This window comes from Manis pentadactyla, chromosome 13 (genome assembly GCF_030020395.1).
Source record: "Manis pentadactyla isolate mManPen7 chromosome 13, mManPen7.hap1, whole genome shotgun sequence".
Lineage (NCBI taxonomy): Eukaryota > Metazoa > Chordata > Mammalia > Pholidota > Manidae > Manis > Manis pentadactyla.
In genome coordinates this window covers 27,876,780-27,892,469 of record NC_080031.1, presented here as the reverse complement: position 1 = coordinate 27,892,469, position 15,690 = coordinate 27,876,780, and the positions used below count along the sequence as shown (strand labels likewise).

Genomic DNA, 15,690 nt, shown 5'->3' with positions numbered 1-15,690 from the left:
TGCCCACAGAAGGACCAGAGCAGATGACTTTTGATGCCACGCTACAGAATTAAATACACGTATGACAGCATCTTGTACAACAGGTTTAATTCCTGGGAGGGTAGAGGAGAACAAAAACAAAAGCAAGCCACATCTTTCCTTATTTCCATTATGTGCTCTGAGGAGCTACATTGGCACACTCTCCATGTTCTGTTCTGCTGGGGGCTGTGCCGCGTGGGGCAGAAGTAATGTGCTCGTGTGTGTGTGTGAAATGGGGCGAGCGGAGAACATTATTAATCATGTAATAGGTTTTTCCAGGCACCAACTAAATACAGGACAAATATTCTGTTTTACCACAGCTTGTGGGACTGAGGACCACTAATAAGCCAAGTATACTGAGTTAGGCAGTCTGGAAAAACTAAAACATATCTTCAGAGGACTTTAAGACTAGGATAAAGTTGTTTTTTAAAATACTTGACAGATAGTTTAAGCAACATCTAAGTGTGATCTCTCATACTGACCAAGACTCTGATGAGTCTACAGCCCTTTAAAAAGCTATAATATGAGTCTGGTAGATCCTGCAATTTAGAGTATGTCCAACAAGCAGAAAAAGAAAAAAAGTCTTCTCACTGTTGAAGGAAGTACTAATCTTTCACTTGGAAGTATTAATATTAAACGTCATAAGGCATGTCAAATACCCAGCACACTGCCTTCCCACAGTAAGTACTCATTAAGTGAGCCATTCTTATCATTGTTATTCTATAAAGAGCAGCAGATTCTGAGATACTTACTTCTACCTTTGGGAATTTGTACTTCACAAGCCTTAATGTTACTGCCCTTTCCACATTTCAGTAGGAAAAGCTTACCTCTTGCAAATGAGACTCCTTTTTCTTTGCAGACAAATTTAAATGTTTGTCAAGAATAGAATAGTATTTTTCACTTTCCTTGTCAAACTTCTTCTTTCCATCCTAGGAGATAACAGTAACAACAACATTCAAATTAGAGAATCAAGAAAACCTTGATTTTTACCATGCCCATCAGACATACAATAAAATTACTTAATAAAGATTGAGCAAGTACCAAAACTTGATGAAGAAGGATGTGAAACACAATTCATATGAGTATGTATTCTGCTCCCAAAGATGATCTTGGAACGATAGTGTAGAGGGTACCAGGCTGGCTACAGGAAAATCACTGAGTGCTTTCTCAACAAGAGATGCTGGTCTAATAAGTCTGGGATAAGACCAAGAGGAAATGTCTCTCTTATGCTTTTTGGTGATTCAGATGAGCTAATTATAATCAATTTAGAGAACCACTCGCAGACACTTTTCAAGAAATCTTTCCCAGCCACAAAAAGACACCTGACATTTCTCACAATTCATTCTTGAAATGTAAGAAAATGGACTTTTTACATGCTGGTAGCATGAAATAAACAAGACAGTTAAAAGTCAAATCAAAAGGATCAGTAAAATGTATATCATATACACTCAATATAACTATTAGCTGAACTTTGCGTGTCCCTAAAATGACACTGTTGCACAGGGGTAGCTGTTACCCGGCTAGCCTGTTGTGGAGGGTGACTTTACTTTTCACCTTATAGCATGCTTCTACAGATGTGCCAATGGGATAAAATCCTAAGTGGAATAGGACATGCTTGGGCATATAACCTTCTCCAACTATAAATATGTTATCCACCAGGTATGCCTTTTTCCATTTATGAGTCCATATAAAATAAATACTAGTTAACCACACTCAAATTTCACTGGCCAAAGAAGTGATTTCAGTATTTCTGGAAGGGCAATTGTTGGACCACTTAAATCAGATTCGAGTATTTTTAAGCTTATTTAAAATGCAAATTCTTATTTCCCACAATCAGAGATTCAGGCTTTGTTATTTTTAACAAATTATATGACTGTCATGCATAATGCTTTTTCATTACGTCCATAAGAATTTGGAGGAGGTTAAATAAAAATAATGTATGTATGGATGGGAGGAGGTGGGAAGGAGGGGAAAAGGGAGAAGGCAGGCAGGCTTCTGGCCTGTTCTTCCCACTATCTGAAGTGGTCAAGTATAGGTTAATAGGCACAGGTAATTCTATTTGGATCCAGTGGCATTTCTGGACTTTTTATCTCCTCAGTTATATTTCCAAGAATCCATCATGATCTAGCTCCTTATATAGAACTTCAGAAAGTTAGCTGGTAAAATTTTGTTGAATGGGGAAAAGCAAGTAGAGTTCTGCTATAAATGTTCAAGTCACTTTTAGGCTATTTAAGAAGTATGATGTACAATAAAATATTATGCTGGTAAATGAGAAAAAACAAGTCAAAATCTTCAAAAGATTTTATTACTTAAGGAGAAAATGTGGTCCTACAAAAAGAAAGAGAATTGTTAAATAAAGAGTGGCATTTCCATCCAAAAAGATTCTGCGAAGGAACTCACATTAACAAAACACAGAGTAGCAGAGCAGACCCAAAAGGAAGCAGAGGTGTCCAGGCTCAGGGTGGGGGGAGTGTCCTCCCCACTGCTGGGACAGACACCGGGGTGGGCATTTCGTGATTTATTCATGTTACTCTTTAACCTGGTGTTTCATGTCCACGACAGATCTGCTCAATTCACCTTTCCAATAGGCTCTCTCACTAGCCCTTTTGAGCCCTTTTATTCCCTCTCTAGGCCACTTCTCCTATGACATAAATGCTCTTTTCTTCCAACTTTCACGCATTCAAGTTATACTACTTTAAGCACCCAGCTCAAGTAAAGCTAATTCCCTCCCCATCAGCTCTCTCTTCCTCTTGAATGCTCATACAGCTTTACAGGATTTCATACAGTGTTCATGCTCTACACTGTAGTAGAGAAATTAATGTATATACCCTGTTTTCCTTAAAATTGAATATTTGACGGAGTGCTTAATAAATATTTAATGAAGTTCCTCCTCTTACAACACTGGGCACCAAAGTCCCTCACACACATTCCACTTACTCAAAAAACCAATATCCATGATACAAGGGACAATTCTGCACAAATGGCCTTAGCTTAGTCCCGATGATACATGAACACTGGAAGCAACCAGCTGCATTATATATAGTAGAGTGCACAGAACTGCCTCACTTTCCTTTTACACTTAAAATTTCTCACTGTGCATAGAAGAATAAACTGGTTCGGGAGAAAAGAACTCAGCTATGGTGACTACACTTCTACCTTTGTTTGGAAATGTTAATTCAGTGCCAACACACCAGCATTCCTGGCAATACAATAATCATTCCCAGAAGCACCTCCTGGACCCTTATTCAAATCCTGGCCGATCACACTACTGGGCCAGCAAAAGCAATCAACTCAAAGGTTCCAAAGTTATAGACAACAAAAATATACTACGTTTTAACATAAAATTAAGGAGCTGAGTTAAAGGAGTATGCCACATTAAGGACAACTATAATCTAGGGAAACATGTTCTGGAAAACAAAGGACACTTCTCTTTGCAACCCACATCTCCCTGTAAAAAGCCATGATTTACTGCTCACGCAAGCCAAGTCTTCTTTGGACTAAGTAACTTAACAGCAAACAGCTACGTCTTGTCTACTGTGTTACATGTGGATATCAAGCTAAGAATCTTCTCTGAAACCAGTGCTGCAGAGGGAAGGGAAAAATTACCCATAAATGTTTACTAAATACTGTGTGTGATCACTGACTTCCTATTGTCATAGCATGACTAAAAAAAAACAAAAACAAAAAACAAAAAGGAGACATTATAACGGTATGTTGTTAATCCACAGTAAGTGCATTTATACTAAATTGTTTAAAATGAAGTCATATATATGTACAGATACATGATACATGTTTGAGTGTGTATTATAAAATTTTAAGATAGGTCATCAAAAATAGCAAATTAGTCCCCAAACCCAATTATAGCTGGCACAAGTGTAAGTGAGTTCTGGGTGTACAATCAGTTTGCTTTCCAAACTAGACGCATTTCCTCTGAGCACAGTGATATTATCACTTAGTTTCGAGCCACACCTCCATTTTCCACACTGAAGCAAGGAATGTGAATAAAATTCCCAGTGTCAGTTTTATTCTAAGTTGTTACTCTAAGTTGTATAACAACACAAGAGTCTAAATATTTATAAAAACTATAGGTCTAAGTGTATCACAGAGAAGGGACATAGTGGCTCTCCGGCAACTTGCTGCACTGAATGGACAGTGACTGCATTGGGGTATGGGTGGGGACTTGGTAATACGGGTAAATGTAGTAACCACATTGTTTTTTCATGTGAAACCTTCATAAGAGCATAAGAGTGTATATCAATCATACCTTAATAAAAAATTAAAAAAAAAATCTATAGGTCTATTTTGCAGAGAAAAAAGATTAAATTATATATAATTGTTAAAAACAAGGCCAAACCAGTGCCACCCCAGACCACAAGAGGGAGCCAAAGATGAGACTACCACATTCAGAAAAATCACAAATTCTCAAAATGCTTTCTAATCGCATTTTTTCTGTAAGACTTCTGTGAAGCTTTGTTTAAGCAACTGTCTTAGCAACTTTTATTTTCATGTTACCATGATATAAATTACTGAAAATAATATGAAAAAAATATTTTCTGTATTTCTTTTTTAAAAAACTGAACAAGTTAAGATTTATGCATCAGATTTTTAAGACAATTTCAATACTATAATTGTCACACAGGATATTGCAGAGCTTCCCTTACAACTATTTATGTCATCATTGGTAAATAAGCACTACATGTATATTTTGAAAAATTCTTCAAGTGAATGCACCATAGAAATAGTCATATGAAGAGTAATAATACCAAAAGCTAAATTTCTTTTTCAAACATGTGGAATTCTTATAAACAGACACTGTGCTCAGCACTGAGAGAATAAGATACACTCCTGAATACTAATCCTGGCCAGACTCCTTCTTCTTCTGATGGTGGGATTTACTCACTGCTTAGAATGGCAGCGTGGAGTGACATCACCATCTCTTAAACCCAAGGAGGGCCAGATGCTAGGATATTCCAACCACATGCTGCGTAGGAGTTTCCTGAGGCCCCGGAAATTCCCGGTATGCAGAAACGCAGGCTGTTGAGAATCTCCATATAGCTGACGCAGCAATGACCCTCCTGTGGGTGACTGAACCCAACCATTCCCAGCCTCCCGACCGTCTCCCGCACTGGAGTCCCTCCTCCTCAACCTGCTGAAGCCGACATTCCCAAAGGGCTCCTTCCTGGCTAGTTCACCAGCATGACTCACCACATCTCCCCCATTCCCAATAACCTCACCACCAACCACCACCACCACCACCACCACCACCACCACCACCAGGTGATCAAATAAGAACTGAAACTTTCATATTTGTCTTTATAAAGAACTCCTACAAAACTGGAAAGACAGAAAAACAAACAAATAGGGGAGAAGGGTATGAAGGAATAAGATACAAAAGAGAAAAGCCACTAGGATGATGAGCATTTGAAGAGTTTTGAAAACTCATTAGTAATTGAGAGAAAATCAAATTAAAAATATTGAGATATCATATTGTATCTATCAAATGCCAGCAAGAGTTAGGAAGTTAAATAATGTTACATGTTGAGTGCATGGAGATACAGGAACCTTTATGTACTGCTGGTGAGACTGCAGGACGAAGCCTTCCTAAATAGAAAAGCCACACTACTAAGTGGCATATATGTGTGCCCTGGGTGTACATCACAAAATGATCCTCACGGAAAAGATAAGGGAACGGAACAAGGGCATGCATCTATGGGAACAGAAAGATAGCTATGATATTCATTTGTTGACAAAAAATGAATTGGGGGAAGATCACGGAATGCTAGGCAGAAGTAAGAAGGAACTATTACATGTGGCTGGAACCTAAAAAACAATTCTGAGTGAAAAACCTAACATACAAAATTGATAAATACAAACTCAGTTACATAAATTAAAAACCCATACATACAAAATGGTACCAATTTTATAAGAACATAAAAATATACACATTCAACTCATAAGAATATTTGCCATATACGGAAGGAAATATGAATAAGGTATGAGTAAATGAATACACTGGGGCTATGAACTAAAAAAGAAAGTTGACAAAGAAAGATAAGAAAATTAGGAGATCAACCAGGAAACCCAGTATCTGACTAATAGAACTACTACAAGAAAAAAATGTAATGAGGGGATTTTCGAAAAAAATACATGAAAATTCCCAGAACTGATAAAGAAGTTTCTATATTAAAATGGCACAATATGTACAAAGAGAAATGAGAAAATACCCATAAGACATACAATAAAATATTACAAAACCATGGGCAAAAATGAAAAGCTAAAAACAGAGGTCATATAAAATCACTAAAAATCAGAACAATGAATAAACAACATCACAGGAAATGATAAAATAAAGGTGCAGTGCCTTCAAAATTCTAGGGAGTAATTAATCCCAACCTAGATTTCTATATCCAAATTATCAATCTAGATATAGAGTAGAATAAAAACATGTACAAAGATACAGGGTCTTATGCACCCTCTATCAGGGAGACACTGAGCGACGTGCTCCACAAAGTAAAGAAGGAAGTCAGAGCAGTAAGACACGGCATCTAGGAAAACAACGGTGCAAAAAGGCAAAGGGAATTCTCGGGATAATGGTAATATGGATTTCCATGAAAACCAGATGGACTAGTAACCCTATGAATTTTAAGCAACCAGTTGAGAGTTCCAGGAGGCATGTCTTAAAAAATAAATTAAATGAAGATATCTGATGTGTTCAAATATATAAAGATATGTTTTGCAATAATATCCATACATTTATGAACAGAATTTTATGCAAATTTTAAAAGTAAGACAATTATTAACTGTTGGGGGAAAAGCATGTAAGAAAGGAAATGTAATCATAGAACCTAGTATGACTGACTTATGAATAATCATATTGTATGTGTGTGTGTGTGTATATATATATATATATATATATATATATATATATATAATGTATTAAACAAACACTGACCACTGGTTATTAAAAATATGACTTAACTGTTTCTTTAGAGGATGGAAGGAGGGGAAATATATATGGAGCAGTAGTGGCTTGTGATGCTACCAATGCCCTAGTAAACTAATAATGCCTAAAATTGAAGCAAGAAATATAAAAGTGAGTATATTATTTAGAAATTTTAGTATATTATTTAGTATTTTTATTAGTAGTATTATTTTAACATTAGTATTATTAATTATTTAGTATATTATTTAGAAAAGTGGAAGTACATGTGAAACAACAGGTTAAACAATTACAAGTGGTTGCCTTTGGAGACTAGAGATTTGAAGAAGAGAAATGGAAAAGGAAGATTTTATGATTTATGAGCTATTGCATATTATTTTAAAACACTATGTATGTCTTCAATAATAATTTCAGCCTAAAGATAGGAGAAGAGGAGAAATAACTTGGAGAGATGAATTAATACCAGGAGGAGGAAAAACACAAAAGTTGGGAGGGTATAAGAAGGGGACAGAAATTAGAATACAGGGAAAAGAAAGTTTTCTATGGGTATGTTGACAACTGACTCACAAATTATTTTTTTACTTAAATCGAAGTAATTTGAACCTTTATTAAAACCCATTTTGTGACTGGCACTGAGGCTTAGATTGGTCAAGGCTGAGGGAAACTGAAAGAAGGAACCAGACTTTCTTAAATGGCTACAAAGTCGTTTGCATATTTGATCTCCAGAGGCAAACCTTACAAGGTAGGACTAATTTTCTTCATTTCATAAACATGAAAACATTATCAGATAAGTAATCTTAATGAGATCACATTGCTTCTAATGGACAGAGTGTATAACCAAACAAAAATCAATTGCCTAGTTTCAAAGTCCATATTGTTTGCCCATTAAAAAGTACCCTGAAGCAGCCTGAAAATTAAAATTATAGCACTTCACTTTAATGCCTCCTCCTTAAAAAGAGAATGAATGAAAAGAGGGAGGGGACAAAAGAGATAAAGAAGAAGGGACTTCATGTTTCTGGTCCAGCATGCAGGGAGCTTAGTTACTATTCTGTCCTAACAAGAAGTAAAAATATATAAACAAACTGAAAAATTAATAGATCTTCTTGAATCCATCAGACTAATGATGTCACAAGGCAAACTATGGCCCCCAAATTGAGAGAGCCAGCCAGGAAGATTCAGAGAATCATAATTTACCAGAGCAGAAATCCCCTTGGATATCCGTACTGCGCAGGAAAACCTGTACTGTAATTGGAGAATTGCCAGACGCTCAGTGGGGACAGGTCTGGGAGGTAAGAACTCCAGGGGGGCCCACTCACACAGGGGCCCCTACAGTTTGATTAGTTTTACTTCCAGGAGCTCTACAAGGTTCTAATAGTGAAGACTGAAGAAAAACCCCTCCTGTTTCCTACAACAAGTGGGGAAATGAACCATTTCGAATATGCCAGGGCATTCTGTTCTTCTGTCCTTATGAGAAACTTATTTTACCAGCTCCTACCTATTACTATTTTATCACAACTTAACAGACCTGGGGGAAAGCAAGTACCCAGCTCTAGCCCCTCTAAGCATTCTGGCTCACCTAAAGTAGGCAGAGGGCACTGCTCCAGTTTACAGTCCTGGGGCACAGGCTCAGTAAAAGGCAGACCTCGCCAAAGGACTACAGACTACCACTCCTCCTGTCATACCTCACCACCCTATCACTCAGCCTATTTACAGGGGTTCCTTTTACTGAGCACATCATGCCTGGCTCTGAAGAAAACATCAGAGGACATACTACAGTGCAAAACAGAGCTCGAAGAGGCAAACCAAGTATCAGAATCAGAGCTTGATATGGCAGGAATGGTAGCATTTTCAGACCAAAAATTTTTTTTGCAACTATGATTAATACGTGAGGGGCTCCAAAGGAAAGAGTTGAACACATGCAAAAATAGATGGGTAATGTCAGCAGAGATGGAAATTCTAAAAATGAAAAAGAAATGCTTGAGATAAAAAACACAGCTAAAGTTTGAAATAAAGAATGTCTTTGATGAGCTCATTAGTAAACTGGTCATGGCTTAGGAAAGACTCTCTGAGTTTGAATATTTGTCAATAGAAACTTCCAAAATCGAAAGGCAGAGAGAAAAAAACACTGAAAAACAGAACATCATCCAAGAACTATGGGACAACTACAAAAGGAAGGAGAAGAAGGAAGAGGTGTCGGTGGCAATAACAAAGTAAAAAATGTTAAAAGAAGCTCTTCACAGAGATGGAATTAGTTGAATGATATAGTCGCAACTCAGATCTACAGTATAAAGAGCATCAGAGAAGGAATAAATGAAGGTAAAATAAAAACTTTAATTTTTCTTAGTCTTAACGGAGTAACAGATAACAGTTTGTTTAACAGTGAAAATGTATTTGATTCTGTTGCTAATGTATATATGCTTATGTTAAAGTAAAATGAATGACAGTAGTAATGTAAGGGACAGGAGGGAGAAATTAGGAGAAGTTTGTTATTATAAGGTATTTGTACTACCTGTGAAGTAGTATAGCATTACCTAAAAGTGGATTTGGATCAACTGTAAATGTATATTGAAAACTCTAGGGCAACCACTAAAAGAAGTTTCTAAAAAGTATAACTGATATGCTAAGAAAGGAGAGAAAATGAAATCATGTAAACTGTCAATTAAAAACCACAAAAGGCAGAAAAAGAGTGGAAGACAGAAAAAGGCATAAAAGAACAAGGACAAGAAATAGAAAACAAAAGTGAATATGGTAGCTATTAGTCCAACTATATCAACAATCACTTTTAGCATCAGTGGTCTAAATACACCAATAAACACAGAGGATTGTTATAGTGGATCAAAAAACAAGACCCAATTACATGCTGTCTATAAGAAACCAACTTTAAATGTAGATAGGTATTACAAGGAAAGGGATACAGAAAAATATCCTAGGCTAACACTAACCAAAAGATAGGAAGAGTGACTATTAATTTCAGACAGAGCAGACTTCAAAGCAAAGAAAATTATCAGGGATATAGACAGGCATTACATAATGATAAAAATGGTTAGTTCTTCAGGAAGACATAACAATTCTTACTGCATATATGAGCCTAATAACAGACAATTAAACTGTGAGTCAAAAGCTGACAGAACTGCAAGAAAACAAAGATGAATCCAGAGTTGGGACTCCAAAACCCATCTGTTAGAAATGGACAGGTCGAGCACGCAGGAACTCAGTGGGACCACAGCTGAACTCAACAGCACCAGTCAACTGGATATAAAGGACGTTTACAGACTACCACGTCCAACAGGTGACACATTCTTCCCAAGCTCACGCGGAACCATCACCAAGGTAGGCTACCTTCTGGACTGCGAAACATACCTCAGCAAATTTAAAAGAATAGAAATCATACCATGTCTGTTCTCAGGCCACAATGGAATTAAGCTAGGAATCATCATACAGCCAGAAAATCACAAAAGACTAGCGGTTAAACAACACACTTCTAAATGACACATGGATTCAGAGAAGTCAAGAAAGATTTAAAATATTTTGAACTAAATAAAAATGAAAATATAACCTATTGAAATTTGTGGGATGCAGCAAAAACACTGCTTAGGGGGAGACTTACAGCAGTGAAAAACAATAAAGAGAACAGATGAAATGGGGACAAAGGGAAGAAAGGGGTTGAAAGATGTGAAGAGTAGGAAGAAGAGGTGACTTATTTAGTCCTTGGAATAGATATGCTCCTGAATGTTTTTTGATTGTTTCAACTGTCAATCTTCTCTTAGACTGTGGAGAGACTGGGAAGGTTGGAATCAGGACTGCGTATAGTGTCTGGAGTGGCCACAGTCTTACAAGTTCTGGCATGGCATCGTGGATAAAATTAAGGTTACACAACTCTGCACACCAGGCAGAACATTTGGAAAATTACTCTGGGTGAGTTTAGGGATTTCTTAATTAAAGGGAACCCAAAGCTTTTCTTCATGACCAGAATTCAAATGTCTCTGTTCTTAATGACAGAGGGCTTGAAGAAATAAAAACCTTAGTCACAACACTCAAAAAGTATTGATAATATGGAAGGAAGAGCAAACATGGAGAGACAAAAGAGAGATAAAGACTGCTTATGAAAAGTACTGTATCTGACTGAAGCAAAGCGATTTTTCATGAACTTCTGGGGTGAAAGCCGTAACAAGTGGAAATTAATTTTATTATATTGATACAATTCCCTTTAAAATCCCTAGGAAACAGAACCTGGGGCAAGGCTTGCCTATCACAGCTTACATGCAATCCTTGGGGATGAAGAGGGGAAAGGGGAAGACAGGCATGGAGAGAAGGAAGGAAATACATGTGCTCATTAATGAACTAAGCACAGAAGCAGGAGGAAACAGACCAGATGCTCAGGCAGAAGGCACATCTCCATTCAAGCTTCACATAACACTCCTCAGGACAACACTGTATAAGCAAGGAGGAAGCAAGATTTATCAGCCAGTTCCTTCCCATAATTGGTCGAAATTCACCCCTTGGAGTAGGAACTCTGATTGTCATCTGACCCAGCCAGCAGTTGTGGGAGAGGCCAGATCCCAGGGCCCCAGGCCCCCAGTGTCACTCCATCAAGAGCACAGATGTGATGGAGTTGCTGCTGAGCCTGGGCTGCACAGCTGCTCGCGTACCACTGAGGCAGAGTGGTGAGGACCCGGCCGGAACTACGTCCTGATCATGTTTGAGGGAGAGGAGGTGACAGTCACAGGCTGGGGTTATCAACTGAGCCAGCCCTAAGTGCCTGGGGGGAGCATGAACTGGGCCCAGTACTAGTACACTCACTCCCAAGATAAGACTAAAAGACAATCCTTTCCGAGTGTGCTACCGTAATGACTTTATGATAATAATACAACATCATCAAGAGATTTGCAGACTCAGTTACAGCCTTGTTCTCTCAAGCTGATACTGTGTGTTCAGCTATCACAGACCTTTCAGGAAGATCATGCTTACAGTTAGGAAAGAAATAATGTACTGTTATGATGCCCACATCATACAATGTAAAAAGCGAAATTAATGATAGGCCACACAACAAGCAAAAGGGTGGAGCATGGACTAAAACACAAGACCTTCCTCAGAACGAGCATGGACAGCACCACTGCTACAGATTCAATGTCAAGGGGAAATGACCCACCACCCAAACTACTGAAGTGCCTTGGTGAATGCCAGAAACAGCTGTGTGAGCCAACGCTAAAAGCCACCCACTCCTGAGCATTAGCTCATGCGACTCTTTATTTCTACTGCTTTTATCAGAAGCCCCTTTGACAGAGAGAGCTCCATAACTTCTTCCAGTCCTAGAACCTCTATCTTGTAGCAGGGATCACAGCTACTAAGAATAAAGAGTACATTTCCCAATCTCCAAGCAATCGGGTGAGTCCATGTGACTAAGTTTTGGTCAGTGAATAGAAACAGAAGCACTGGGGGAATGTCTAGAAGCCTTCCAAAAACTACCCGGTACTCCTCTTCCTGCAACTTATCCTCTCACGAGGGGAAGGACAGGGTTGAATCTGTGCTGGAGAATGCCCTCTCTGCTCACTTGTTCTGCACTTCTGTCCTTGACCTTTGACTCTGGGATACTTTCTTATAAAAAGAATTGTGCTTTTCTAAGAAGAGTTCCAGGAAAAAAAATTGCCTATGCAGGTATTTCTATCTAAGGTCTAATTTGCACAACAAGATTGAGAGGGTCCCCCAGATAAAGGTGAGACAGAAAGAGATATTGATTCCGACTGATTGATTTGATTGATTCAGACCGACATGTTAATAATGTGGAGGTTGAGAAATCCTGGACTAGATAGATGATAAGCTAACCTGGTACTTTCCACATAAAAAAGGTTCAGTGTGTAGCTGCTGAATGAGTGAATCACAGCTACCCAACTCAGTAAACACCGTCACATAGTTACCACTTTCCCTGTGGTTTTATTGCTCAGGTGTGTCACTCTGGGGTCTTGGGTCAATTTACCTGTCATAAAACAGAATTGGATTCCATGATTTCAGCTTAAACAGCCTGAAAGCAAGGAGCATATGAAGAAGTAGTTGATTACTTAAAGCACAAACATGGTTATTTTTCGGAAGTTGCTGTACATAAGCCGTTATACACAGCCACCATGAGAAATACCGCAGAGGGTTGGTTACCGGTGGTGAGGCCCTGCAAGCGGGAAACCACCCCCATGCCTGCCAGGTGCAACAGGATAAACACCTACATGGGGATTGTAAGAGAAACACCTAGTAACACTTCCCCTTAGTACTATCTTAGCAGCTCCTTATTTGGCTTGGGGTTTTAGACTCCAGTGGAGAAATCTCATCCAGAAAATTTCACATGAACTTCTGAGAACAATGAAAAGCTTAAGGGAAAGAAAACGTCCCCAAGGTTGCTGGCATTGGAAATCGTCATCTCAGTAGTTAAATGCACAGGCTGAGTAGTCGTGCAGCCACGTGGCTACTTTCAAGTCTCGTATCTTAAAAGCCGCACACTTAACAAATCTCAATCCATTCACAAAAATATATATTTCTAAAAGAACATGACTTTACTATGGACTTCAGCACTCAGTGCTGTTTGTGCCTGAGGTTTAATTAGCTGCACATCACTGTTGCTTTATAATCAAAAAGCTCCTTTGTTATATAAACGGAATGAAAAGCTTGTGAAGCGCAGTCTGTGTAGTCTAGGGTCCCCATCTGGCCCTTTGTGAAGTCGCCCACACTGCCGTTCCCACAACTCCCTGATGTCTGGGCTCTGCTGACAATTACGCCCACTAAGTGCAGACTGGTCGCAACTGAACCTGTTAAATTTAAATACACTGAAGGATGATATACTGGCACGATACAGTCAGACAATTCTTCAAAAGATAAGTGTGGATACCTGATAAATCTCTTATTCTCACTGGAATATAAGCATTCTAAAAGTCAAAATTGCCACTCTCAAACAATGCTTAATTCTTTCTTACATTATCAAAGAATACCAGAGGAAAGAAAAATAGACTTTGGCTAACAAAATGTGGGCTTAAGTCCTAGGCATGAAGCAACTGATTATTTCTTAAAAAAAAAAAAAAAAAAAGTTAACAAATGTTTTTAATGATGATCTCAAATCCAGTTTTGAGACCTAACCAAGTTATGAAAATGAACAATGAGAGAAACTCAAATTTTTCAATCAGGTGTGTGGTATATACCAATTAACAAATACAGTTATTCTTTACTAGGAAATTTACTAATTAGAATTATCCAAAGTAATTCTTAAAAGCTTAGTTCTTTGGTAACAAAACGTTCAAAATTATTCCTACTACTAATTTGTATTATTGTTCCTTCCCACTATTAACACAATGATCAACATGAATAATATTTAAGTATTGTGGTTTACATAGATTCAAATAATCTCCAAAGACATGGATTTCTCAAAGGAAGTTAAATTTTATATTAATTGATACATGAATTTTCTTTCAGTTAATTAAACTAATAGAGTAACCATAGCTACTGTTTGTCAATTATTTGTGATTCTAAGGTTTTCTTCACTTTAATTCTTATTTATGGCCTTTTGTTCATTCACTGTGGTCATTTCAAATAAGTGAAAAGAAAGTCTTAGCCTAACAATCTATTTTATGTATTATTAACAATACTCTAAAGTTAAAAGTTCCCTTTAGTGTAAAGGCTAAGAATAGGGGTTGTCTTTTCCTATACTCCAAATATTCTCTCTTCATATCATGAAGCACAACTTCAACCAAAGACTGGAACATCTGAATAAAATTAGTTTATAATAACATAAAGATAAAACTTATAATTCTAAGATCCAAAAGTCCTAATTAGCCCCATAACCACACACACACACACACACACCAAAATGTTTCTCTAAAGAGCAATGTTGCCTGAATAAGGATTCTGTCATTTCTCATAAAACGCTGCCTCAACTATCCATGGAAATCACACTATTCAAAGGCTCCTGGCATTCTGGTGAGCACATGATGAGCACCAGGAGGGAAATCTGAAGCAAAAGAAATAACTTCCAAGTTCTTTTAGTTGCTTGTAAAATCCAAGTATGTCACATGGTGACCACCTGTTCTCTGTCTCCAGCTGAGGAAACAGCAGAAGGAAATGGACTGGATCTGAGATATTTAGGTTTGAAGTAGGGAAGAATTTTTAGACTACTTGGTATACCTGACTTGCTGGTAGACATGAGGTAATAACAATGAACACATGTGACCAAGTGAGCCAGTGATCTTCCTGAGAGCTCAGTCACAGAGGATGTTTGAAAACCAGAAATAAAATGTGCCTCTATCTGAAGGGCAGACAGAAATCAATAGCTAACGTGACAGTGCTTGGGAATTATGGTGACTAGAAACTTGACATTTTAAGACTTCTTGAGAAGCAACTGTAAGGACTTCTTTGTGAATGTCATTTTCTTCATTTGACTCTGGACAGATATATAACTGGTTCCATTTGTATTTAAAAGGATGCCTTCTCTTTATTATACTTTCTAAATACAGGCCCAGAACACCAGACTTTACAATGTGAATTAGAGATAAGCCTCTAGCACTTTTCACAACTTGAGTTAGTATGGCACAACTGATTAATTAGCAAATATAATATTCAAGGAGCAGACTACTACTGGTTATAATCTGATACAAACAAGGAGCTACCAGTCAAAATATCCACTTTCAGAACAATAGATTGACTACTCCCAGGACGCACTAGCTCCCCAAACCATGCTAGTTCAAAATACACAAAATGAA

At 37.8% G+C, this 15,690-nt stretch overlaps 1 protein-coding gene across 3 annotated transcripts in view; it reads right to left on the bottom strand.

Moving 5' to 3' along the window:
• Positions 1 to 15,690, bottom strand: part of ARHGAP42 (Rho GTPase activating protein 42) — a 264,527-nt gene that overhangs the window by 67,151 nt on the left and 181,686 nt on the right. For all 3 annotated transcript variants that reach the window (XM_036902815.2, XM_057490759.1, XM_036902817.2), the window contains one exon: positions 846 to 947. In XM_036902815.2, coding sequence (XP_036758710.1) covers positions 846 to 947 — 102 coding nt within the window. The remainder of the gene's footprint in view (positions 1 to 845; positions 948 to 15,690) is intronic.